This window comes from Erpetoichthys calabaricus, chromosome 14 (genome assembly GCF_900747795.2).
Source record: "Erpetoichthys calabaricus chromosome 14, fErpCal1.3, whole genome shotgun sequence".
Classification (NCBI taxonomy): Eukaryota; Metazoa; Chordata; class Cladistia; order Polypteriformes; family Polypteridae; genus Erpetoichthys; species Erpetoichthys calabaricus.
The window spans coordinates 24,321,478-24,348,213 of record NC_041407.2 but is presented as its reverse complement, the minus strand read 5'-3'; the positions used below and the strand labels follow the sequence as shown (position 1 = coordinate 24,348,213).

Below are 26,736 nucleotides of genomic sequence, written 5' to 3'. Positions count from 1 at the left end.
CTCAGCGTCTGAAGTTTCTCGTTTCAGTCATCGTCAATAGTTGGCCAGCAATGTCATTGCGAACCCGATCACTATGTCATCACAGGTTACATCAAAATAAGCAGGGAAGACGTCCAAGTGTGAATGCTGAAAATGAATCTTTAGCAACATGTTGCACTTCATGGTTTTGTAAGCTTGAAGCATGTTATCAACCAGATGCATGTAGTTTGATGGTCTGTTTGAAGAAAATTCTCAACATCCTTGAATGCCTTCCATGTGAGTTCCTCCATCCCCACTAGCAAATCTTTAAACTGTTTGTCATTGACAACATATCTGATTTGTGGGCTAACCAAAATATCTTCCACAATCTCAGCATCAGTTATTTGTTGAAACATCTTTCCTAGATTTCAAAATCCTTTATCTACCTTGTTCATCACTTTCACAACATTTTTCATCACTCCCAAGTTTTATATATGGAGCAGCCAGTTCTTTTTAATGTGATGAGACTCTTCATGGCAGCTGTCCTATCTGCAGTACTTGGTGTATCTGAGCTACATTCCTAGTAGCAGTGCCACTACCTTTTCATCACCAAAGATGTTCCAGATGTAGTTAATGTACTGTATTTGTATAATTATAAAAGGAAATTTAAAAAATGGTAATTACTTTAAAACAGTATGTGAAATGTAAATTTAAAGGTGATATTTATGTTCAGAAGGCCAAAATCCATTAAGATACCCCAAAACTGTTTGGGAAGCATCATCAGTGACCCAACAATTAAATACCTGTCATGGATAAAGAAAAGACTAATGTGCAGTGGCATGTGTTTTCTTCCCACATGTTGGGTTAAATGGAGACTTTAAATGTAAAATCTAATTGTAGGAGTGTATACAAATCTCTATTTTTTATTTTCATTTTTTTCATTTTAAATCCAGTGCCAAGTTAGTACAGTTTGGAGCACCCAATGAATCACAATAAAAGTATGTAGTCAATTCTAATCATGTTCTGAACACATTTTTGTGCATCTAAACTGTTCCTTTGTTTTTGGAATGCACAGTTTCCAGTACAGGGTCTTGGAGGGTTGGGGGGCAACGACATCAAGGCAGGAGGAAAATCCTGTAAGGCACTATTTTATCGTAAAAATGGTCATATTGTCATGAAAGGCCCTTCACTAGCCTCCTAGGTTCTTTTTTTATTGGTGAACGAGAAGAAATACCCCTAACTGTACCTAAGCTTATTAATCTGGTTTAATATAATAAACACCACAATATTCACCCCTGGGAATCTCAGCAATGTTATGCTGCATGTAACTGGGACCATAGGTCATGGTCTGCATTCCCCAGTTGTCCATCACTGTGAGGACTAACAAGGATATCTCCCTATTTCCCTGCAGGACCTTGGTTGGATAAATACTGTACATCCCCAACCATTTAGTTATTGCTAGTGTCAGTAAACACAAAGGTAGTTTCAATGACATAACAAACTTTATTTTATCTTAACTGTAGAAGTTTATTTGCAAAGAAACCAATTATATCAGAAGCTAAGGGTTAAAGCAGATGAAATCATACAACCTGCAATCTAAATTGCAATCTTTGTGTCAGGTAGTTTGCCATGAGCAGTTAGAAGTTTGCAATCCTTTCTTAAACCAGTGGAGACGTCCGTGTGCAATGAGAGTCTTTTCTTCTTACTCTCTTTCGTATCAAGCACTGTGTCATTCACTGCTTGCAGATCCTTTTCTTTTATATGGTGGCCGTTAATGAGGCAATACATTTGGAAAAAGTACTGGTAAACAGCCCAAAAGGTGCATGAGCTGAAATCAGATAAGTTTTAATGTGTCACTGGTCTTGTCACTACTCTGTGAGATCACTTTGAGCATTACCACATACTTAAATGCAATAACATTGTAACTAAAAAGGCCTCATGCATTTATGTTTTATCCTTTTACAAACCAGTCCACACTATTTTATCTTAAGCTGCAAGCTCGAACAATCTATTAACCCTGGCATTATATAAGTGGATATTTGAGGATGCTTTTTGGTGTCTGCATATATTCTGTCAGCCTCCAGAGTGCTTTTCCCCCTGGAAAACACCTGCTCCCTGGCCAGATAAAATTGCATTGTAAAGTAAGGCATATTTTATAAATTAAAAAAAAAATTAGCCTTTCCTTGTGTTTTAAAATGGTACAGTTGCCTCAGCTTGTAAAATACTGAAGTTTAGGGATGTGTGTTAACAAAGATGAGTTAAGAATCTCAGGAAATTATTTTCCATAATTCCTGGAAATGTCTTAACCTGACAGTAAATTTAGTTAGAAAAGTCCCTGGTGAATCACACAAAATGCCCTTCTTATACATGTATGTGCATTCACATTGATGCAATTATAAACGACTTGTTGTGCACATAGTTTACTTATTTTCATAGATTAGCTATTTACAAAATCCACATGGAAGCCTCTGTACCTTAAAAGGGAAGCTGATGAGTCAGGTTGTCACAAACCTCTTCATACTGAGTCAGTTTAGACGCCCTAATCAACCTGACGAGGGCCTCTGGCATTTGAAAAGGACAATTACAGTTCCATGAGAGGGACCAAAATTACAGTTACCTTACAACTTATTTATATACTAGAATAGTAGTGCATAAACATTAGTAGGAACAGTCTATATTAAATGACAAGGGACCGTCTATTTTCTGTTACAGTAATACTGGCTTGTATGTGGCTGTAATATGCGTCACTGTATTGTGTGCCTTTAATTTTCTCTCACAGTAATACGTCTCTCCAGCAAGTATTTTAATCTGTGCTGGCGTGCAGCTGATTATTGTATGTATGGCTTCTCCGCAGCAACGGATTTTATGTGCGCGAAAATAAATCTACTTTTAAAAGTCATCCTATTGTAATATCATGAAAATTCGTATATTTAGAAAAACACTTTACACTTTACCGGGCCAAGTTTGTTAATCGCAAATCTGACATCCTCAGAGTGAACAACAAACACTAATCCCACCTCTTTGGGGAAGCTGGTCTCCACGTCTCAGTACCCGATTGGATTTTTCGTGCGTTATGTTTTAGGTCTTACCTCATTTCCCGAAATCCGATTGGATCGACTGCTCGATATTTTATAGGTCCCGCCCTCTCTGTCTTGTGTGATGCATCAGGCAGCCTTTGAAGCGTCGCACTGTGCCCCGCGCATGCGCACAGGGATTTTATTAAAGCGGATAGTGCTGTTCACCGAGTGCAGGCACAAAGCGCTGTAAAGAATTCTGTTAAAATACAAGTACAGATTATACAAAATGACTAAATATGTTTAAACACACAAAGACCAAGATAGAAACTGATTAAACATTAATGGAAGCCAACAATATGTGTCTATTAATTAATTGATGAACTACAGCCAGTTTACAAAAGAAGAGTTGAAAAATGTCAAAGAGAAATTCGAAAACAAAGTCAGGCACAGTCACAGTCCTGGAGACCTTAGCCCACCAGTCTCCCACCCGCTTTACTGGTCATTCTGTAGTGGTGTCTGTGCTGGCCATCCAAAAATGAGCATGGGGGGAAAATGCAACTTCCATATAGTCAGTAACCAGATCAAAATCTGAATGGGCTTATCACAATATTCAAGGTGTCCAGTGCAAAATGCACTCATTGTTCAGAATACCACCATTCTCACAACCTGTTTAATCCAATTTACAATGTTATGGGGAGCCATAGTCAGTTTCAGTTATATCAAGTTTTTTTTTCAGTTGTATTCAGTTGTATTTTGTGAATTTCCCATTGGGATTAATAAAGTATCTATCTATCTATCTATCTATCTATCTATCTATCTATCTATCTATCTATCTATCTATCTATCTATCTATCTATCTATCTATCAGGTGCAAGGCAGAAATTATATCTTGACAGTAATAAGGATGTCCAATCAAATGTCACTATACATCACTATTGAAATATCATTTAAATCTATTTATTCAAAGTCAAAAACTGACATGTGGTTGTTAAAATAAAGGATTGTTTTCCATGTCCTAATTTTGGCATAGTGATACTCCAGACACAGTGTGCAGTGCTGCCATGTTTTGCATATGTGTTTTGACACGTTGCTTCCTCAATCATCCTTCTCACAATTTTGAGTGGTTAACTGTCACTATTAAAACGGCAGCTTTTAGCTTCTTAAACACAACCCTTTAGGATGCAATTTGAGCTGATTTTGCTCCACCACTGCTCTATTTTTTGATCAACTGGTGTAGCAAGAATGGATTTTTAAACACCTCTGCAGTTCCCTGAAAGTTTCATTCTGCTCCTGATCCAGCTGCGATTCACTCTTAAATCCAAGATTGCTGGCATACAGCTGTTTTATTCTAGCACTTTCATTCATCCATTGCAGTAAAAATAGCTGGTTTTCTTTATTTTTAATATCAATAGAAAAAAAGCCATATTCATGATTTTGATTTTATTCTTATAAAGACTTAAAATTGCTATTTTAGCTTCTTAATAGTATATTTTCAAAAACAACATTACAATGGACAAACTGGTGAGGAAGGCAGGCTCTATTGTAGGCATGGAGCTGGACAGTTTGACATCCGTGGCAGAGCGACGGGCGCTGAGCAGACTCCTGTCAATCATGGAGAATCCATCGCATCCACTGAACAGGATCATCATGTCAGAGGAGCAGCTTCAGCGACAGACTGCTGTCAATGTCCTGCTCCACTGACAGACTGAGGAGATCGTTCCTCCCCCACACTATGCGACTCTTCAATTCCACCCTATGGGGGTGTAAACGTTAACATTATTCAAAGTTATTGTCTGTTTTACCTACATTGTTATCACTCTTTAATTTAATATTGTTTTTTGTATCAGTATGCTGCTGCTGGAGTATGTGAATTTCTCCTTGGGATTAATAAAGTATCTATCTATCTATCTATCTATCTATCTATCTATCTATCTATCTATCTATCTATCTATCTATCTATCTATCTATCTATCTATCTATCTATCTATCTATCTATCTATCTATCTATCTATCTATCTATCTACTCAATCAAACAAAAAATAACCAAACATAGGAAAGGAAAAATAAAAAATATTCAGAAAAAAACCAAACCAAAGCAAGATTAAACCCCCATACAAAAGAAAGAAGAAAAGAAGAAAAAAAATGATTTTTTAAAAATAAAACTATAATATAGGAGAGTCAATAAAGGCCTAAAATCCATCCATCCATCCAGTTTCCAACCTGCTGAATCCGAACACAGGGTCACAGGGGTCTGCTGGAGCCAATCCCAGCCAACACAGGAACCAATCCTGGGCAGGGTGCCAACCCACCGCAGGACACACACAAACACACCCAGCACACACCAGGGCCAATTTAGAATCGCCAATCCACCTAACCTCCATGTCTTTGGACTGTGGGAGGAAACCTGAGTGCCCAGAGGAAACCCACGCAGACACGGGGAGAACATGCAAACTCCACGCAGGGAGGACTCGGGAAGCAAACCCAGGTCCCCAGATCTCCCAACTGCGATGCAGCAGCGCTACCCACTGCGCCCCCGTGCCACCCAAGGCCTAAAATGCATATTCTAAAATAATATTAATACATTCTTGTCATGTTTTTAAAAAGGTTTGCACATATCCTTTGTGAGAGAATTTGTTTTTTCTTTCTAATTTGAGAACATGGCTTACCCACTGAATTGTAGAAGGTAAGTTGGGATTTTTCTAGCTGAGCAAAATAAGTCTGCACACTAATGGTGTGGTGTAGGATATTACAGGCAATTCATGCCTATGCACTTTAATGCCATCCCAGAGTACACCACATCTCACCATTAATGGATTACAAGTGATTGTGACACCAAGGCTATTTGAGAAGTATGTAAAGATTTTTGCCCAAAATAGATGTTGTGGTGCAGCAGTCTATTTGCCAGTGAAAGCGCTGTGAAGAAGCTGTCTGTTGTTATGGCTCTGCCTTTGTCCAGAAACAGCTCCATAAGCTTTATGACCACAGACATGGAAAGTCTTTGCCTTGGGTTGTAACTCAAAACACTGTTCTCAACATAATGTTGCCAGATGTCACAAATCACAGCAGATCTGTTGTTTTTTAACATGTGTCTTTGTTGTCAAAGCACAAATGCTGCATGATAGTCTGATAGCGGTCATGGGACATTGTGTCTTTGATTACCGGTACAACAAATAGATCTGAGCAACTGTGGTCATTGCTGCTCTTAGAAAAGAATGGAGATGAACGTCATCAACTCTGAGAGGAAGAGGGAAGTTTGTTGTACCACATGAACGTCACTGACAGAATAAAACTGAATAATAAAAAAAAACCCTAACTTTTACAAGTAGCCAAAATTTATACCGGGTGTTACGGACCCAAGTCAAATGCATGTTTTTATTATATTATAGTAATAATAATAATAGGAGCTCACTACTCAAAACTCAGAGTGCCCAGACTCGAACCTGGAACCTTTTGGTTATAAGGCAGCACAGTTCTTCCCTCTGCATCATCCAAGAATACATATCAACTTTCTGTCGATTGATATTTAGGCTGCGATTTTTAACTCATTGAGAGCAACATGTAAATTGAATAATTTCTTTTTCCTTTGGTTATATTCTTGAATAAAAGCGCACATGTTTATTTGATATTTAGACTAAAGTCTTCACACATTATACACTTCACGTCATTATTAGTATAACATTTAGGTATGTGTTCAGCATTTCTTGCCTTGCATTTCCTTTCATCCTACACTTACCTTAATCTTTGTAGACATGGAACACACATGGAATGTATGTATTCCAAATAATGATATACTGTATTATTTACTCTATACAACTACAGAAACCTCACATGCAGATAAGGAGCCTTGGCTTGAGCTGGAAGAACTTTTTGCCCGAGCTGAGCTCCGTCAAGGTTGGGGGATGGGACAGCAGGCTACTAGCTGCTTGTGCTGAGCGACGCATTTACAAAACAAAAGACGCTGATGGACAGGTGCAAAGGGATTTAAGGTGGGCTGGGATTACGAATTTTTATGTAGGCTTCAGGGATTCTAGTGTTAAAATATTCAGTCCTGGACCCCTCTCCCTCCTTTCTGCCCCCACCAATCCTCAAAAAAAGCTGATGATAGGTGCAATTGATTAAATCTGAAAGCGTTTTGTGATCCAGAAAACAGTATTTACACATGCATATAAAAGGTGACCGGATGCTTGCTTAGTGATCCTATTTTCACAGACACCCCTACCCCTGACCAAACACTTTACCCCCTTCCCGGTACAATATACAGATACCCAGGGATACAAATATTCAAAATTACACAAAAAAGAAGGGAAATGATTAAATACAGCTAGTAAGAAATGACGATGAATACTCTGTCTTATAGTTTCTCGTTGAATGATGTGAAAAAAACAAACAGTTGGCAGATGGATACGGCTGATTTCTCACTATCCTGAGGAACAGAGATTAAGTCCACCAGCAGGATCGCATGGAGAACCATTGGGCTGTATGCTGAAACTCACGCATCTTCTAGGAGATTCACCCCACCTTCTTCACCCCACCCATTCTTCTGGGTGGCCTCCCCACAAATAGCTGACATCCCTAGGTGAACTTCTCCTTCGCTGTCTTCCTTAGCTTAGATAGCCAAGACCTTTTCTTTGCTGCTTCTCTTCTCTCCTCCTCCTTCTCGTTTAGCTGTCCTTTTTTATTATTATTTATTTATTTAAAAAAGGGAAAGGTTCCTGCTAAAGTGTCCCATTTCCTGCCCCAGTAGTCATAATATCATGATGCCTGCTCTAGGCAGCTGGAAATCCTACCAAGCAGGGTCCTCCAAAAACTTTGCCATCGACTTCTATGCCTGAATGAATTTTCTTTCAGCATTCTGAAGTCCCTGTAATATACTAACAGCAGCCAGACGAAAGTAAACCAGATTTTAATTATATGTAGTCTTGCTACAGCCTATACAAAAAATATTAGGCACAAACATCAGAGAGGGTGCCAGTCCATTTCAGGATATTGTTGTTTGCTACTGTAAAAATCCCAAATTTTAAAATCCATAAGCTAAGGTTTGTTATACAGGAGCTTAAAAAGCAGAATACAAGTCCCAACCAAAACTAAGTTTAACATTCTAATATCAGCCTAATCCAGATTGAAATGGGGATTGTGGGACAGTAGATCCTACCTTGACAATACTGTGTACACAATCTGCTCCAAACAGCTTGCCAGTACTTCACAAGGCCCAATCCTGGACTTATCTTTTGGATGTTGGATGGAAATGCTCAACACCTGGAGAAAAACCCACACAGATCTGGAAGAACATGCAAACTCAACTCAGGCCACCTAGTGAGCACTGAGTTTGGATCCAGGGCACTGTCTACACAATGGTGGCAAAATTAATTTCTTTTGATTTTTCAATGGCAATCCTGTCTTAATTATACGTACTACCTGCTTTACAAAGTATCCTTGGATGTGGACAGCTGAATGAAGCCACCTAACAGTAGTAACTGGATGGATATACTACAGTCCCGATGGATAGTTAGTCATCTCTACAGCCAATCACAACCATTGATTGGTTTCTTGATACTGTCCTGGCAGCAATTAAAACTTTGAAATGAGAAAAAAATGGAAAACTTTTTTAAAGGTAAAATCCATAGCCAATTGAAAAAATGTGCAAAGGGAAATTTCAGTGTGGTGCAAGAATATAAATAAGGAAAAGCAGATAGGTCAGATACTGTCTGTGTGAGGTTTCCTTCATATTTCAAAGACGTGTATTGACAGTTATTTCTCACTGTGCCCCAAGGGAGCCAGTGTGAGATTACCAAACTGTTGACCAGCTCCCTATCCAGGTCATGTTCCAGGTACTACTGAGAGAGTCGCTGGCAATCTACAACCATAAATGTGGATTGAACAGGTTCAATAAATGGGTGAATGAATGGGTGTGCAAATATATATCCAATGACTCCAAATCATACCACATGTAACTGTGGACCCATCTTAAATTGTTGCTTTAAAGGATAAGGGACCTTATCCTCCATTCTTACAGTATGTCTAATCTTTGCTGCTTTGATTTCATTTTCAGATCGCATATTACTGGTGCTTTTTGAGATTCACTGCTCTTCTTGTACAGATGGGTAAGTTCTACATAGACTGTGGCTTAGACTTTATGGCACAAGGTTACCAGTTTAGTCCTGTCCTCCACCTCACTTTGTGGCCTTGGCCAAGTCTCTTGAGCTGCCTGTGTCCTATGACAAGCAGAATTAAATTTAAAGATATCTCACATTGCAAGCAAATATTACAGGCTAGTCATTAAGCCCGTTACAATAACGGGTGCTAGAACAGTAGTGCATAAATAAACATTAGTAGGATCAGTTTTTATTAAATGCCAAGGGACCTTGACCTCATTCTGTTTGTTGGTCGTATTTTTCTTTGTCTTTCAGCCTTTCTTTTGTTGATGTTTACTTGCTGAGCTGACCGTTCCTTGTGGGCTGCCGCCGTGTATTGTGTGTCTTTAATTTTCTGTGATAGTAATACTGTCTTGTACGTCCGCTGGCTTGTACGTCCGTAATATACCTTTAATTTTCTCTGGCGGTAATACAGGTGTGCGCGTCGGTACTATGCCTTTAACTTTTTCTGGCAGTAATATCGCACATCGCACCGTGCCCCGCGCATGCGCACTTCACCAGAAGACACACACACACGGACACCTGGACGCACACAGGGATTTTATTAAAGAGGATATGTGAAAATACTTCTGTTCGCCTCATGATGGCAGTGTTTTCTTTTATCATCATTGGTGCCAGATCTTGGGTCTTATTTGAGAGACACCTTGCCACAATAGAATTCCACAGCCCAAATCTTAGCTCTGACATGTGAATTGAACCGGTCTTTGTATTCAGTGACTCGTCTAGACTGAATTACTGAATGCTACTTTAAGAAATGCAATGATAGCACAATACTTTGTTGTTTAAGAGATCTGTGTTGACAAAGAACATATACTATAAGCCAGAAATGTGACAAATACTGTAGTGCGCAGGAGCTAGTCTTTAGCCTCTTACAAAATCAGTAATGCTAAATACACCTTTCAGACTCAGACTTGGAATATTCTCATCACTCTTTGGATATTTGATCAGCATATTTAGGTTGCCTGATCCTACCACAATCCCCTGTCCTCCAGTGATTTTTGTATTCCCGATACTTTTTAATATCCGAAGTGTATGGCTTTTATTGTTAAACAGTAACAAAGATGATGTAAGAAAGAATTCTTTCTAGGGGCCTTTAAAACCATGGTCATAAGCATCTAAATGTTTGTATTCTCTGCCTTTCTTTTTTTTTTTAAACAAAGACTTCAGCTTTTAGTTTTTGCCTTCTAATGCGTGGTGTATTTCAATACTTGTCTTTTTAACTATTCAGTTCTTCCTTTATAGATACATGTACAGCAATGCCTGTGGAGCACTGGAGTGAAGATCAAGTGAGTGACTGGTTGAACTCCGTGGGGATCAAAAAAGAATACATCCAGAAGCTCCATGAGGAGAAGGTAACGGGAGCTGTTCTTAAGAGACTGGAGGACCAGTACCTTAGGGAAAAGATTGGCATGAAAGGTGGACAAATTGAGCTGCTTTTGAGTCAATTAAATAAATTAACAATTGAAAGTAAGGCCAAGGCTGCTAGTTCCAAGAAAAAAAAAGCAAAGGATCGTGGTCATAGAAGAGCCAACCAAAGTCAAACTCCAATCAAGGCTCAACTCCAACACAATACTGAAAAAAGCAGGGCAGAAGAAGCTATTGATTTCAGTCAGTCCTCATTGATAGAGATTGACCCACGACCATTTGACACAGAAGTAACAGACTTCAGATATGCTACAAATGGGCAATTGCACCCAAAAATGGAGATCATCAAATTGGTAACACCTTGTCATGAGTTTAAATCTCAAGTCACAGTTGCCACCATGGACAGAAAGCTACTCCAAACTGAGTTTGCCAGAGAGGTTCTCAAGTTTGCTTGTGGGTGCATGAATACACGAACCAATGGTACAATACACTTTGGGGTGGAGGACGGTGGAGGAAAGAATATTTTTGCTCGCGGTCAAGTTATGGGTGTGACCATACAGGACAAGGACATTTACAGAGACGCATTAGACCAAATTGAAAGTTGTTTTGTGAGCGATAGCCAAAAGCAGGATGCTCGGCTGTGCGTACGGCCTCCACAGTTTATTGAAGTTGTTGATGGAGAGAATGGAACTGGCCGTTTTGTAATTGAAGTGGACGTTGTGCCCAAATCAAGCACAGTAAGTGGCAAAGTGTACTCTGTCTACCTCCCTATTTACAATGAAACGTCAAAAAATGTTGTATTAGAAAAGAAGGCGGTATATCGGCGTGTTAAGTCCCAGACAGAGCCAGTTATTGAAGATGAGCAAGTGGAATTTATCCTTGGTATAACAGAAAGAGACAAAGACAGAAAGGAAGCTGAGGAGGCACTTGCCCAGATTCCAGAAATTCCTGAAGACCTGGAAAAGAACTTGAGCCGCCATTTCACCTGTGGAAAAAAATATATGGACAATAATCTGTGGTACATTCTTGTCACTAACAAATGCGACCCTTTAAATCTAAAGAATGTTGATTTTCTGTTTAATTTGAACATATTCTGTGTTTTTGATTTTGACCCCGATTCAAAACAGTCAGGATTATGTGGTCAATATTTGAACCATCATGCAGCAAACCTCCACTTCCTGAAAAGCTATGCAAATGAGAGTGGCCAGAGCACCAGTGAGTTCATAAAGTCACTGCAACTCTTTAACCAAACAAGCTGGATCTTTTGTAATGGCAGCACTGACTATCTTGGAGATGAGCAGCCCTGTGATGAAAAGACCTGGATCAAGACCAAGAAAAAGCACCTCAAAAAGGCTGTGTGGCTGATCTGTAATGAAATTCTCCCTAAGGGCTCTTACTTGGTGCTCTTCCTTTTGAATTCTCATGTGGAGCAGCCCCTTGGTGACACCTTCCATGAGTTCTATGCTGAAATGAATGGTCATGAGGATATACTCTGCATTTCAGAATCAGAAGAGCATTATAAAAGATGGGCAAGATTTGCACAGGCTTCCTGTGACATTACAACACTGAAGGAGATCAGCATTGTGGGAATGAAAATGAGTCGCATCAATGCCACTATCCAAAGCCTGCAGTTGTCCTCGGCCAAGGTAGTGAGGCATTTGCCGGCTTATAACAAGGGATTGTGTTCCCTTCAAACTGTAGACGAAGAGCGACTGCTAGCACTAGAGGTGTTAAGTGCAGACCAGTGTGATGACACCAATCTAGAGCTGTTTGATAAGGAGCATATCAGTAATATTGAGAGATACTTCTATCAGGGCGGTAAGGTGAGCTGGATGAATTTCTGGCTTGCAGAAAGTAAATTGTGTGGAGAGGTAATTCAGAGGGAAGCTTGCAGAGACGCGATCAGAATAGTAAGCGACCTTTTGAAAGTGAACATGACAAAAGCAGTTGTCAGAGTAAGTATCTTCCACCATCCCGGCAGCGGAGGCAGTACAGTGGCTCGGCAAGTCTTGTGGAATTTCAGGAAGGATCTAAGGTGTGCTGTGGTCAAGCCTTCCTTTTCTGCAGTGACCGTCTGCGAACAAGCAGTTAGACTTCGTGAATATGAAGAAAAGGACCAAAACTACTGCCTGCCAGTGCTGCTCCTGGTCGAGGACACTGAAGAAGAGTATCTCGATGACCTAAAGCATGAGCTAGGAACTGCTATTGACTCGATGAAGATCAGCCCTCCGACACTGTGCTTCATCCTGCTGACCTGCAAGCGTTCCCACGACCCCGTGAAGATGTGTCGAGCCCCGCCATTACAGACGGTAGCCGTCACACACAGATTGACTGAGGAGGAGAAGATGCAGTTCTCTCGCAAGCTGGAAACACTTCAGCAGCAGTTCCAGCCAGAATTCATCCTTACTTTTGTTCTCATGAGTGAAGAATTTGAGGAACAATATGTGAAAGACTTTGTGGAACATCTCCTCCAAGGGATAGACCACTCTTCCCCTGTCACTCGCCTCATTCTTTATGTGGCTTTGCTCAACTGTTATGTGCAGAATTCCTACATCTCAGTATCCCATTGTGAAGTGTTCCTTGGGCTTGGAATCCAAATGGATCGATTTCAGCAATGCAGTTTTGAGAGATCATTAAGTGAGCATGCCAGGCTAGTGTTTATTCACTTGCGAGAGGGCACCACATACATCTCGTCCATACGGATCATTCATCCCTTAGTAGCCAAAGAAATCTTGCGGCAGCTGTCTGGCAGCCAGCTACAGAGTAAAACTGCGATGGACCTTCTGCAGGAAAAGGTTCTTTTTGTCCACAGATTTGGCCGGGAAGAATATCTCAGGTTCATTCGGGACTTGTTTATCAGGCGCTACAGAAAAAGTAGGGGAGACAACATTGACAGCTTCTTTTCTCCACTCATTGTACATGTGTGCAATGAAGAGAAGAACCCTGACAAAGCCATGGAACTTCTAAAGGTAGCCTACACCAGTTTCAACGCGGATCCTTTTTTTGCACAACAGCTTGCCCGCCTCTATTATTCCTATGAAATGTTTCCAGAGGCCCAGCACTGGGCTGAGGTAGCTAAGTCACACTTGCCACGTGACTCATTTATTCTTGACACAGAAGGCCAAGTGTATCGAAAGTGGTTTATTGTCCGTTATGATGCACTAAAGACTTCAGACTTGCAGCCTGAAGATGTTAGCGAAATTATTGAAATTGCACTAAAAGCAATCGAAGCATTTCGAGCATCTGAGAAAGCAGCCAAGTCAGAAGCAGAGACCATGAACAACTCTGGGTATTTTGGAGAAGTGGATGTGGGATGTCGGCTTCTGCAGCTCATATCCTCAATGAGTGTGTTCAGGGGAGAAAATGGCTATCCAGAACTCATGCGCTACCTGTTAACTAGCCACATCCCACCAGAAGTCTTCAAACCTTGGGAAAACTTCCACAGCCGGTTGAAAGGTTTGCAGAAGAGCATTTATGAAGCTCTCGAATGGATCTCTGAAGACCTCAGTTACTTTCAGACGGGACAAACCGAGGAGACAGAAGAACAATGCACAAAAGAATTGGAGCAAGTCTATAATCCACGCAGGTGGCTGCTGAGGAAGATGAATGTGTATGCCCGCTTCTTCAGTGACTCCTCATTTAGCTCACTCCAGCAGACTGCAGATACAATGGGCCACGATTCTTTAACTCCTCTCACACGGCGCATGCAAATCTATCACCTTGGCGGTGGAAATGTAACCTCTATCCTGTCACTACTGTCAGATCAGAAGACGGAAAGACCTGGCAGAAAATTAGAGCAAATTATCCGTATGTATCCAAAAGACCTGCAGAAGGAGAAGATTGACACTATTGACCTTGTGAACTACATCTTGAGCCAGATTGCCCTGGGGTGCTGCCTGCCCTCATCCCCATTGCTTGTTTCCCTGGAGAAACTTCAGGAACTGAGCCTGCGTTTTCACAAAGACCGGCACAGCATGTGTCTTCCCAGCGCCTATTTCTTACTGTCTCTTCTGTTCTGGCCAGAAGAAACCGACAGACAACTGGCTGAAAAGAAAAATAGCATTCTCATGTCGGCCATCGATGCTTTACGAAGACTTTATGAAATTAAAATAAAACACATTCCTTCTAGAAAAAAAAGAATATACACTCACTTTTTTCTGGGGAATGAGGAGAAGCTGGACCGCTACATTCACAGGAGCAAACTAGAGAAGCTCATCAAAGGCAATCTGAATGAGAGGAGATTAAAGTGGTTACGTGGTGAAGTATGGGCTGCGCCGGAGGTCACCCGCTTGCTGAAGCGTGTCCAGGGCTGGACAATGGATGGCAACGTGTTTGTACAAGGCATCTGCAAAGGTAGCAAAATCCGGGTCCTTCCTTTATATTTTGCTTCCATGCCAAACACCAATGAGAATGTCTCCTTTTACCTTGGGTTTTCCTTTGATGGCCCGGTGGCCTTTGATATTCAGCTACTTCGCTAAACAAGAAAGTGTCGCCCAAAGTCACCAAGGGTTTACGAGGCTAAACTGCTCTGTTAGAAAGATTTATATTTATTCCTGCGCTTACAACAAGGTGCAGCTCTTGAAAAACACTTTCCCAGAATGCGCCTGTAGACCACTCTGAAATTTGGACCGCATTTCCCTTCAAAGTCAAATTAATCTGGCAACAGAGACTTGAAGTTTGAACTGCAGGACAAACTAAATCAAGGGGTAACAAGAGGACTGTGGCTGGTCTTAATTTTTTCATTCAGCTCTGCTTTTGAAGTTGACAGTCCATATGCATGTAGGATGTGAAGAAGGAAAACACAAATTGGTCAAATTTAAGGTTAACTCCAGACTGAGGGACATTAGTGGTTTTGTGCAGGGCTGATGAACAGCAGTGCTACTCCAATCCATGGATACTGTAAGAGTCTGATTGTTCTTGTATTCTCGGTCCTTGTGCCCTCACTGTGGTAGCATTACCTGTTGACATCAAACTGGTATCACAGGTCACACTGGTCACAACCCACTCTTACAACATCCCCTGCCCCTCCAGATTTTGTGTTTTCTTCAGCACAGGCTAACAATCTGAGTAGTAGCCGGCACGAAGGTAAGGAAGCAAGATACATTTAAAGTGGTGGGTTCTTTGAAGATGCTATTAGTGTTCTGCAGTAGATTGGTGGGAAGAGTGTAAAAGAAAAGTTAAAGAGTTGGCTCTAGATTATGGATTGGAGAGAGTGGAGAAAGAGAAAAACGATTTGATGCATTTAACACTAGAATCCCTGAAGCCTGCGAAAATACTTGTAGTGCCGGGCCACCTTAATTTTACTCGTAACTCCTCATCACTACATTAATTGCACACTGATAAAGCGATCAGAAACTTTTTTCATTTTATAGTACTAATGACAGAATGCTGACGTGAAGTGTATAATTTGTGAAGACTGAAGTCCAAACATCAAATAAACACTTTCATTCTTACATTTATATTAATTGTTCAATGTATTATTAATTTGATTTGATTTGTTCTTGATGGTTCTTTAATGTACATAATATAAAAATAAAGTCCTTGTCTTGAGGTTTACTCCTCAAATATCCATCCCCATATCTGAGTATACAAGAAAGTCGAGGGGGAGACCACTAAGGTTTTTTTTTTATTCAGTTTCATTCTTTCCGTCATGTTCACACTCCCCCCGATCTGACACTGTTAGTTTTCAAATGAAGATGAAAGTGTGATTTAATGTGCTTCTTTTTTTATTCAGGTTTATTCTTTATATTCAAATCAAATTTATGTTTTTATTTCAAGTCTCTAACAAATCAACAAAACAAGTGTGCTTTTATTAAAGAATAAAGTTGGTCTCGTCCGTTACAGGAGATGGTCGTCTAAAGCGGAGCTCCGTTAGTAGCGGCTTTATTTTCCCACGTATTTCTTATTATTTAGAGGTATCCTGTATTTACCCGACCCAAGGAACTTCCACTACAATATATATATATATATATAATATATAAACATGAGTAACAAGAAGAGAGGTCAGAAAGAACCGGAAAAGAAACTTAAAGCTACATCAAAGCCTGGACAGACATCAAGCCCGAGCACAAGGTACGGCCTCTTGGAGACTGACCTGGAACAGGCAGATGAATACACAGACTTCCTAGGAACCCGCTCCACTGCATCATCGCCAGTCGAGAGCGAAAATGGGAGTGAGGGTGCAAGTGATGCAGGTCACGATGGATCATTGATTTCAGAGGATCATTCAAAACTAGAAAAGGCTGTGCAGAATGTGCTCTCATCTACTCATCGCGAGCCCGCAGCATCAGCTGTAATAGGAGCTGCAATTCCACCCGCGGAGCACGAAAGCCGAAACGAACTGTCCGAACTGAAGGAGATGATCGCATTACTGGCTACTGCCACGGCTACGGCCATAAATGAGCTTAAGAAGGATAACAAGGACAAGGAAATGCGTCTATTTAATTGTTTTGACATGACCTTTAAAGGCATATTGGGGAAATTAGAGGAACACATTGAAGAAAATAGATCAAAACTGAAAAAACTTGCCAATCAGCTGGATGACGTTAAGCAGGCATTCATGGCTCGAATTGAAACAGTGGAACAATTGGCATTTAACGCCGATGAAAAAGCTACAGCGGCGAATTCTGAATGCAAAAAACTCGGAGACAGACTTGCAGCCCTGGAGGATGGGTGCAGAAGGAATAATATTAGAATTGAAGGTCTACCTGAGAAAACGAGAAAGTACAAACCCAGTGAAATTTGCAGTAGAATCCATATTACTAACCGAGAATGGTATACCGGATGGCATGGACACAGGTACACGGCGATGGGACCATGAGACGTACTGCGCAGGCGTGTACAGCGCACGTCTCATAAACCGCAAGCGAAGTCGTATCCACCGCGCACGAAGGAGTCACGGCCCAAAAACGAAAGAGCTCAACTGACGTGAATGAGAAATGAAGCAACAACGCACCCATAGCTAACAACTAACGACACAGCCACACAAACAAGAGGATTCTGCGCTGCGGCCCAGATTCAAACGGAAGAGGCTACGGAGGCCCCACAGGTCTACAAAGATGGTACGCGGTAAAGGCGCAGGCGTCACCGCCATATTGTGAGTGGCACTACTGCGGAGTGAAGTTAGGAATAATGTGTTGCTTGGGATTGTACAAACCGCTGAACGCTTTACACTAAATTCAAACACAACACAGCTCAACAATACAAACACGAGCCCACCTGGATAAGATCAATGAACGCGGGTGCCTACAACGCGCGTCTGAAGCTGCGGAAGCAAAGCAGGCACGGGTTCAAAACGAAAGAGCTCGACTGACGGATATACAAACACGAGCCCGCCTGGATAAAATCAATGAACGCAGGCGCCTACAACGCATGCCTGAAATGCTGCGGGCAAATCGGGCACGGGTCCAAAACGAACGAGCTCGACTAATGTATTTCAGGATACCCAACGCCAGGGGTAGGCGAGCGAAGTGAGCAGGAGGCGGAGCCCCCTTGTTACTCTCTAAAATAATTGGAGATGACTTTAAACCAGATACCGAGATAGCAGAAGCATATCGTATACGCAGTTCAAATACCTTTAAACCTAGGTCTTTTATTGTTTGCTTTGAGCGACTACGATGTAAACTTGATGTGATGGCACTTCTCAGACACAAGCAAGAGATTATATTTGAAAATAATCTTATTCGTATTTTCCCTGACTTCTCACCTTTAACAGCTGCAAAACGGGTAGCCTTCTTCAACATTAAACAGCTGTTACGGAAAGCTGATATCAAATACAGCCTCTTGTATCCCGCCAAACTGAAAGTGGAAGTTCATGGCCAATTTTATGTATTTTCAAGTAAGGAGGAAGCTGAAAAGGAATTAAAGAAGCTGTTCCAGACACTCTTTTGAAAGACAATAAGGAGCCGTATCCTGTCATGGCATGGCAAGGAGCTATCACCTGCTGTCTGATCCACTTGTAAGGATATGGGTATTATAATCATTCATCCTTATCTTTACTTGGACGCTATATGTTTATGTTTTTTAAGTAAGCTTTATGTTTTAATTACAGTTATAGACATGAGTGTGTGGAAGTAATTAGAGTAGGGTTTGTTTTTTGTTTCTTTTTCTTTTACTACCCTAAAGGAGACTGTTTAACATCATACCCTTGGTTTATTGTTATTTCTATCATTGCATTAGGATTTACTATGCTTATCCTAGACCACTTTTTAACACCAAACCCAGGGTTCATTATTTTATTATCTTATTTTAAAATTGCTAAAGATTATATTTTAAGCTTAAAGACTGTTAATGATTATATTTTTGTCAGATAGTATTTAGACTTAAGCTGCAATAGATATCTCTACTTTTTAATTCTCAAACGCTGCTGCTGGGGGCGGGGGCCTGCTCTGGTCTTGTTTTGTTTTGGACGTGCTCTGTCTCTCAGTATGTCAGAGCACTGGGACATTGTGAAGTGGGGTCTAGCCTCATGTGGGGAGGCAAAATGGGGGGGGTGGGGGATAAGGGGGCGAGAGAAGGAGAGCAGGCTATTTCTAATCAATCCTTGTAATCCTTATAATTATAACTATCAACGCAACAATAGGCTGTATGGCAATAACTCGTGGGGAAATTGGAAATTAAGATTAAAACTGCCTCACTACCAGTTAAGACTATAAAATGACATTAAAAATTCAGAATCAACGTCTCCATGACGGGACAGTTAATTTTGTGAGCTGGAATGTTAAAGGCCTGAATCACGAGTTAAAGAGAAAGAAAGTATGCTCTCACCTTAAACGCTAAAATAGTATTTTTACAGGAGACCCACTTACTAAGCAAGGATCAATTCCGGCTACAAAAAGACTGGACTGGTCAAATGTTCCATTCTAGCTTTACAAAGAAAACTAGAGGGGTGGGAATTCTCATACACAGAACAGTCCCATTTGTAGCATCAGATGTAGTATCAGATCCTGAAGGGAGATATGTGATGGTCATGGGCAACTTATTTAATTGTAAAATGATTTTGATAAATGTTTATGCACCCAATGTTGATGATAAGGAATTCATGCAAAATCTATTTGCATCCATTCCCAATGTGAACACTCATAAAATTATAATGGCTGGGGACTTTAATTGTGTTTTAAATCCACTCTTAGATAGGACTCCTGCCACATGGAGGACGACATCTAACACTGCAAAGACAATTACACAGTTTGTAACCGACCACAACTTATCAGACCCCTGGAGGGTTCTAAACCCAAACTCAAGAACATATTCGTTCTACTCACCAGTGCATCATAGCTACTCAAGAATCGATTATTTCTTTATAGATAATAATTTCTTGCCTATGATTAAATCTTGTAAATACAACACAATTATTATCTCCGACCATGCACCTCTAGTTTTGGAGCTAAAATCATTATGCCCCTCACACTCACCTCGCAGATGGCGCCTTAACCCACTTCTATTAGCAGACGAGAACTGCACAGAATTTATATCCAAACAAATTAGCTTCTTCCTTGAGACAAACACACTCTCAGAGGTCTCTGTAGGAACACTCTGGGAAACTCTAAAGGCCTTCTTAAGAGGGCAGATTATTTCATATCTTTCCCACAGAAATAAATTAGAAACCAAGAAAGTGACAGAGCTAAGAAGCGAAATTACTAGAATAGATGAAGGACAAGCCAGGCGTCCAAATGAGGCTCTTCATAGGAAAAGGCAGGCTCTGCATACAGAACTCAACATCTTGACAACTAAAGAAACTGAATAACTTATTTATAAATCAAGACATCATTACTATGAACACGGAGAGAAAGCTAATAAGCTTTTAACTCAACAAATCCACAAGCAAGAAGTTCGCAATGCAATCCCAGTAATCACCAACACTAATGGAGATGAAATCATTGACCATAAAAATATAATGCACACATTTAGAGACTACTATAAAACCTTATATTCTACTGAGTTTAAAGAAGACAACACACAATCTAATGCATTTCTGGATACATTACAGATACCACAAATAGATACTTTTCGTGCTGAGGAACTGGATAAACCTCTGACCCTATCAGAATTACAAGATGCTACAAAGTCACTTCAAGGCGGGAAATCAGCAGGCCCTGATGGCTACCCTATAGAATTTTATAAGAAATTCTCCACTCAGCTAGCTCCCGTCTTATTGGCAACATTTACAGAAGCTAGAGACAATAAGATTCTACCTCAAACTTTTCGTCAAGCATTAATCACCATCTTTCCTAAACAAAATAAGGACTTGTTACAGTGTGCATCATACAGACCAAATTTCTCTTCTGAATAATAATGTTAAGATACTCTCAAAAATTACAGCTAGAAGGATGGAGAAAGTGCTGCCTTTGGTAATATCACAGGATCAAACTGGATTTATTAAAGGCTGACACCTTTCTTCCAATCTTCAACGCCTGTTTAATGTAATATATTCACCAGCAAAGTCAAACATCCCAGAGATATTACTATCATTAGATGCAGAAAAAGCATTTGATATGATTGAATGGAATTACCTTTTCACTGCATTGGAGAAATTTGGGTTTGGCCCGAATATTTGTGCATGGATCAAATTACTGTATACCAGTCCAGAAGCTTCAGTTTGTATTAACAACATTTGTTCCAGACTACTTTAAACTAGAACGTGGCACCAGACAAGGATGCCCCTTGTTTGCAATCGCCATTGAACCACTGGCGGTCCACTGTCGAAATTATTATCCGGTAAAGGGGATTATCAGAGAAGAACTGGAATAGAAAATTTCTCTATATGCAGATGATATGGTCTTATATATTTCAGACCCAGAAAACACTGTGCCTGCAGTTTTAACAGCACTTTCAGATTTTCAAAAGATCTCTGGTCTCAGAATTAATTTGAATAAAAGTATACTCTTTCCAGTGAATTCACAAGCATATAATATCAGATTAGACACCCTACCTTTTACCATAGCAGATCAGTTTAAATACCTAGGGGTAAATATCACAAGTAAACATAAAGCTCTTTATCAACAAAATTTCGCCGTCTGTATGGAAAAAATTAAGCAAAACTTGCATAGATGGTCAACCCTTCATCTCACTCTAGCCGGAAGAATTAACATTGTTAAGATGAATGTCCTTCCTAAGCTTCTCTTTTTATTTCAAAACATCCCAATATACATCAATAAATCATTTTTTAAGCAATTAGATTCAACCATAACCTCATTTGTTTGGAACTCAAAACACTCACGTATCCGAAGAGCGACCCTACAAAGACCTCAGGCAGAAGGTGGCATGGCTTTACCTAATTTTCAGTTTTATTACTGGGCAGCAAACATACAAGGCATAAAAACCTGGACACAAATAGATGAACGTACACAGGCTTGGTCTGCAATAGAAGTAAAATCCTGCAGCACTTCTTTATATTCCCTGCTCTGCGCTCCAATGAATGCAAGGTATCGCAAATATACTAATAACCCAATTGTGCTTCACTCACTCAGAACATGGAACCAATTTAGAAAGCAATTTAAGATGGAAAATCTTCTATCTGTGGCACCCCTGCAAGGGAACCACCTCTTTCAACCCTTGCAAACATATCCAGTTTTTAATATCTGGAAAAGATTTGGGATTAAAATGCTCAGAGATCTTTATATAGACAACATATTTGCATCCTTTGAACAATTACATTCCAAATTTAACCTTCCAGCTACACGTTTCTTTCACTATCTTCAAATTAGAAACTTTGTTAAACAGAACCTACCCGATTTTCCTCATCTTGTACCCTCCACCATGCTGGAAAAAATACTGCTCAACTTCGAGGACTTAGACACCATTTCTGCAATTTATAAAATTTTATTTGAGTCCCTTCCTTTCAAAGATCCAAGAGGACAATGGGAAAAGGATCTCTTAATTAATATATCAGAAAAGGAGTGGAACGTAGCAATGCAGAGAATTCACTCGAGCTCCATATGTGCAAAGCATAGAATTATTCAACTCAAAATTATATATCGAGCTCATCTGTCTCGCTTAAAACTGTCCAAAATGTTTCCAGGGCAAAATCCAACCTGCGAACGCTGCAACCAAGCTCCTGCCTCACTGGGTCACATGTTCTGGGCCTGCACCAAACTAACATCATTTTGGTCCAAAATTTTTAAGTGCCTTTCAGACAGCCTTGGGGTCACAATCCCTCCTAACCCACTAACAGCTGTGTTCGGTGTTCTTCCAGATGGATTTGAAGTGGAGAAGGACAAGCAAACGGTGACTGCATTCACTACACTTTTGGCACGCAGACTTATTTTGATAAATTGGAAGAATCCTAATTCTCCTCTTATAAGTCAGTGGGAAACTGATGTTTTATATTATTTGAAATTGGAAAAAATCAAATTCTCAGTTAGGGGATCTGTACAGAATTTTTTCAAAACTTGGCAGGATCTAATCAATAATATTTTAGAATAAGAAGAAATAGTTATTTCCGCATTTCTTCTCCTTCTCCATTTATCTTTTTTTGCCCTATTAAACTCAATAATTTAGGCATGTTTACAAGCCTTAAGTTTTACTCCTTTGGCCATGCTCTCCTTCTCAAGGGTGAGGTTTGATTTGTTTTCAATCCTATTTTTTGTAAAAATTGATCTATATGTACTGAATGATTACAATAAAATTAATAAAAAAAATTTTTAAAAAAAAAGAATAAAACTGAATAAAAACTGACTTCAGCTGCCTCGGTGGGGGATGGGACAGCAGGCTGCCTGTGGACGTTTGCAAAACAAAGGCGCTTCATCAGTGTGCAATTAATGCAGTGATCAGGAGCAGTGAGTAAAATTAAGGTGGCCCGGCACTACAACTATTTTTGTAGGCTACAGGGATTCTAGTGTTAATGGGAGCTTTGGAAAAACATTATACCATTATAGAAAGTGGTGGGATTTTTAACAGCAATGGAGATGAGGTTTCGAAAAGGAATATTAATGATTTGATGAAGAGCAAGGCATTTGCTTAAAGAAAACAATGGAACTTTGAGTGCTGTCTTTCTTAAGATTACTAAGCAATTCTGAAAGATCTGAGAAATAAGACAGAGCAAATAAAGACAGAAAAAGAAGCCATGTTAGGGGTGATTGAGGATTTTTGTGGAGAGCTGTTCACTGAGCACTCAAGGTTGGAAGATAAGGGGGAATTGTTACTTGAAGAGCTAGATAAGCAGTTATCAAAAGAGCATATGGAGGGACTGGAATGTGAAATTGACTTGACAGAACAGACAGAATAGATGATTTACCTCGAGACTTTATTCTTTATTTTAGGGTCCTTACTAGGGTGTTGTACCGTGTTAGCCATTATGAATGTAGAGAAAAGCCAAACAAAATGACACCTTTTATTGGCTAACTAAAAAGATTACAATATGCAAGCTTTCGAGGCAACTCGGGCCCCTTCTTCAGGCAATATCTATCTATCTATCTATCTATCTATCTATCTATCTATCTATCTAATAGTGCCTTTCATATCTATCTATCTATCTATCTATCTATCTATCTATCTATCATATAGTGCCTTTCATATCTATCTATCTATCTATCTATCTATCTATCTATCTATCTATCTATCTATCTATCTATCTATCATATAGTGCCTTTCATATATATCTATCTATCTATCTATCATATAGTGCCTTTCATATCTATCTATCTATCTATCTATCTATCTATCTATCTATCTATCTATCTATCTATCTATCTATCTAAGATGTAATCGAGTTGCATCGAAAGCTTGCATATTGTAATCTTTTTAGTTAGCCAATAAAAGGTGTCATTTTGCTTGGCTTTTCTCTAGGGTCCTTACTGAAAGAAATGGTTACAGAGGTTTTAAGGGAAGAAAGATTGGTAGAAACTATGACAACCAGGATAGTTTGAATTCTATACAAAAAAAGGAGATAAGTCACCTTACTTTGCATCAATTATAAATTCAGATTCACCTGAACTTCACCCTGTAGCTCACTGTGTTCTCTTGCCTTGGTTGGAAATTGTTACTCATGGCTTCTCTCATGTATCAAAATGTGGGTTTCATGGTAAAGGTAAAAGCAACTAAGCTAACCTGTTATCCATTCTACGGGATTAGAATACGTCACCAAAATTGATGCAGGTCTCAAGGGGGAATGAGTGACATTGTAAATAGTGACAGGTTTTTCTCCATAGCAACAAACATGTTGCGTGTTGTTTGAACATTCTAAGATCAGCTACATACAGTACATACACAGAATGGGTATCCATGTTGCGTTTGTTTTTTATGTCAAAAGACTATACCTAATAATGTGGCTCTCTCTTTTCAAACTAGTATAAGTGGCAACTCAAAGGAAATGAATCTGATCATTATCTTCTATAATAACTTCTGTGATGCAATGTAATTGTGTATGTTGCCCGAGAATGACCTAGCCACAGTAACTCTTCATTGCCTGTTTGTAATTATTACATTCTTTGTTATAAATATTCAATCAAGAGTTGTACATCAATGTGTCAGAAAACCTTTGTTAGTAATGTGACTGTTGTGGACATGGGGACAGACTTAAAGGAGGACCAGAATTTTCTTTCATTCTTGCTTACTATGACGTGTAATATAAGCGCTATATAGCGTCTGACCCGGCACAGACTTACTCAGAGGCACGTGTAAAACAAACAGTTTATTTTTCTTCAACTGGAGGGCACATCTTCCCCGTAATCCCTCCAGCCACAACACAGTCCCACAAGCACTTAATATATCACACACAATACTTCTTCTGTCCACCTTGGCACCACCACTCCTCCCAGGCAACCTTGCCCTCTTCCTCCCGATTCTGGCCCTTTTTATAGCCCACCTGGAAGTGCTCCAGGTGCTTGATCACCTGTGGCTAATTGCACTTCCGGGTGGGGCTGCAGAGATGTCCAGGTGGGTTCCTGGCTCCATGCAGCACTCCCTGGCGGCCACCCCAGCTCCCCACAGGGTTGTGGAGAACTCCATCTCCCAGGAACCCCTGCCGGAAACTGAGGCACCATTGTCAGCCAGGGAGGCTGCCACCAAGCGTCCCGGGGAAGGTAGTGAGATGTCCATAGCTGCTCCCCCGGAACATATACAGACGGGGCGTCCCCGGCCGGGCATGGGACCCGGCCGACCTGTCACAGACGATATAATTTAACTGGATGTTCTGAATGAAGGAAAAGGGCGGAATTGTAAGACAAATTGTATGTGCATTATCTGTAACTAAGAATATCCTGCCCACCATATCAAAGATGGAGATGATGAGATCATGAGGTACTTAACTCTCTCATTCAACTGTAGTGTCTATGCATGTAGTGTTGATTCATTGGTAAGTTTTTGCTGTAGACTTTTAATCTGTCATATTTTTGATGCCTTTACTATTTATACAAGGTAGAGGGTGTGAGATGGACTATGTTATTCTCTTTTATTATGATAGGTACAACATGACGTGTTTTACAACTATGCTATGCAAGTTACTGTATCTCTGTTTTTATAATCTTAGGCACTTGCATGTTTGTTAGCATTTGTCATAATGGACCGTTCACATGGCAGGGCATCTTCAGATTTATTGAATAAAGGATTGCCATTGGGACCCTTGCAGTAGTAATCTCACCAGTTATTTAAAAGAGAAAAAAAATCCTGGCATGCAGGAGTCGTCTGATATAACCACAGGGCCAACATGTGACATTCACAAAGCAGTGCTACTGGTTGTCTATGTCCACCTTACCTGTTTTTTACCAGCACCATGGTTGCCAGTTGCCACAACACTGAATTCAAAGGGATTAGCAAAGTGTTACTGTACCTGACCTCATGGCAGGTTTCAATTTACACAGTAAAACTCGAGAAGTCTAAAGACTAAAAATTCAAAGGTTCTCCTTATGTGAGGTGGGCAAAAAACAAAGGCCGAAGCAACTGCTTTTTTCTGAAGAAAATGTTAATAGCAAAGGCTTAAATAAAAAACAGCAAATACCCTCTGCTCATTAGTGACCTCAGGTTGAAAACAAGGTTATCATCAAGCCTTGTGCAATTGAGAAGCCTCTGAATTTTGGAACAATAAAAGGTGGGGGTGTGACGATGCGGGTTCGGCTCCATGCTCCCATCGGCTGTTAGGGAGCCCTTGAACCCAACACCGTCGGTAATGTCACCAATGAGCTAGACAGTGAGGCAATAACAATGAGCAAGGGGATGGTTTAAAAGTGCAAAGTGCTTTTATTCAAATAAATCCAACGTGCAACTGTGCAAAGTTCAATAAATAAATAATCCATAAAATATGTGGAGGT

At 40.1% G+C, this 26,736-nt stretch overlaps 2 protein-coding genes across 3 annotated transcripts in view; one reads left to right on the top strand and one right to left on the bottom strand.

The window, feature by feature from the left end:
- LOC114664673 (sterile alpha motif domain-containing protein 9-like) overlaps window positions 1-15,951 on the top strand; it is a 36,473-nt gene extending 20,522 nt beyond the window's left edge. Inside the window, exons 2-3 of the mRNA XM_028818875.2 lie at window positions 9,025-9,076; window positions 10,370-15,951. Of these exons, the coding sequence (XP_028674708.1) occupies window positions 9,073-9,076; window positions 10,370-14,970 (4,605 nt within the window). The 5' untranslated portion in view covers window positions 9,025-9,072 and the 3' untranslated portion in view covers window positions 14,971-15,951. The remainder of the gene's footprint in view (window positions 1-9,024; window positions 9,077-10,369) is intronic.
- The window catches only part of LOC114664674 (sterile alpha motif domain-containing protein 9-like), a 111,133-nt gene that overhangs the window by 40,944 nt on the left and 43,453 nt on the right, over window positions 1-26,736 (bottom strand). The gene's annotated exons all lie outside the window — the stretch shown is intronic.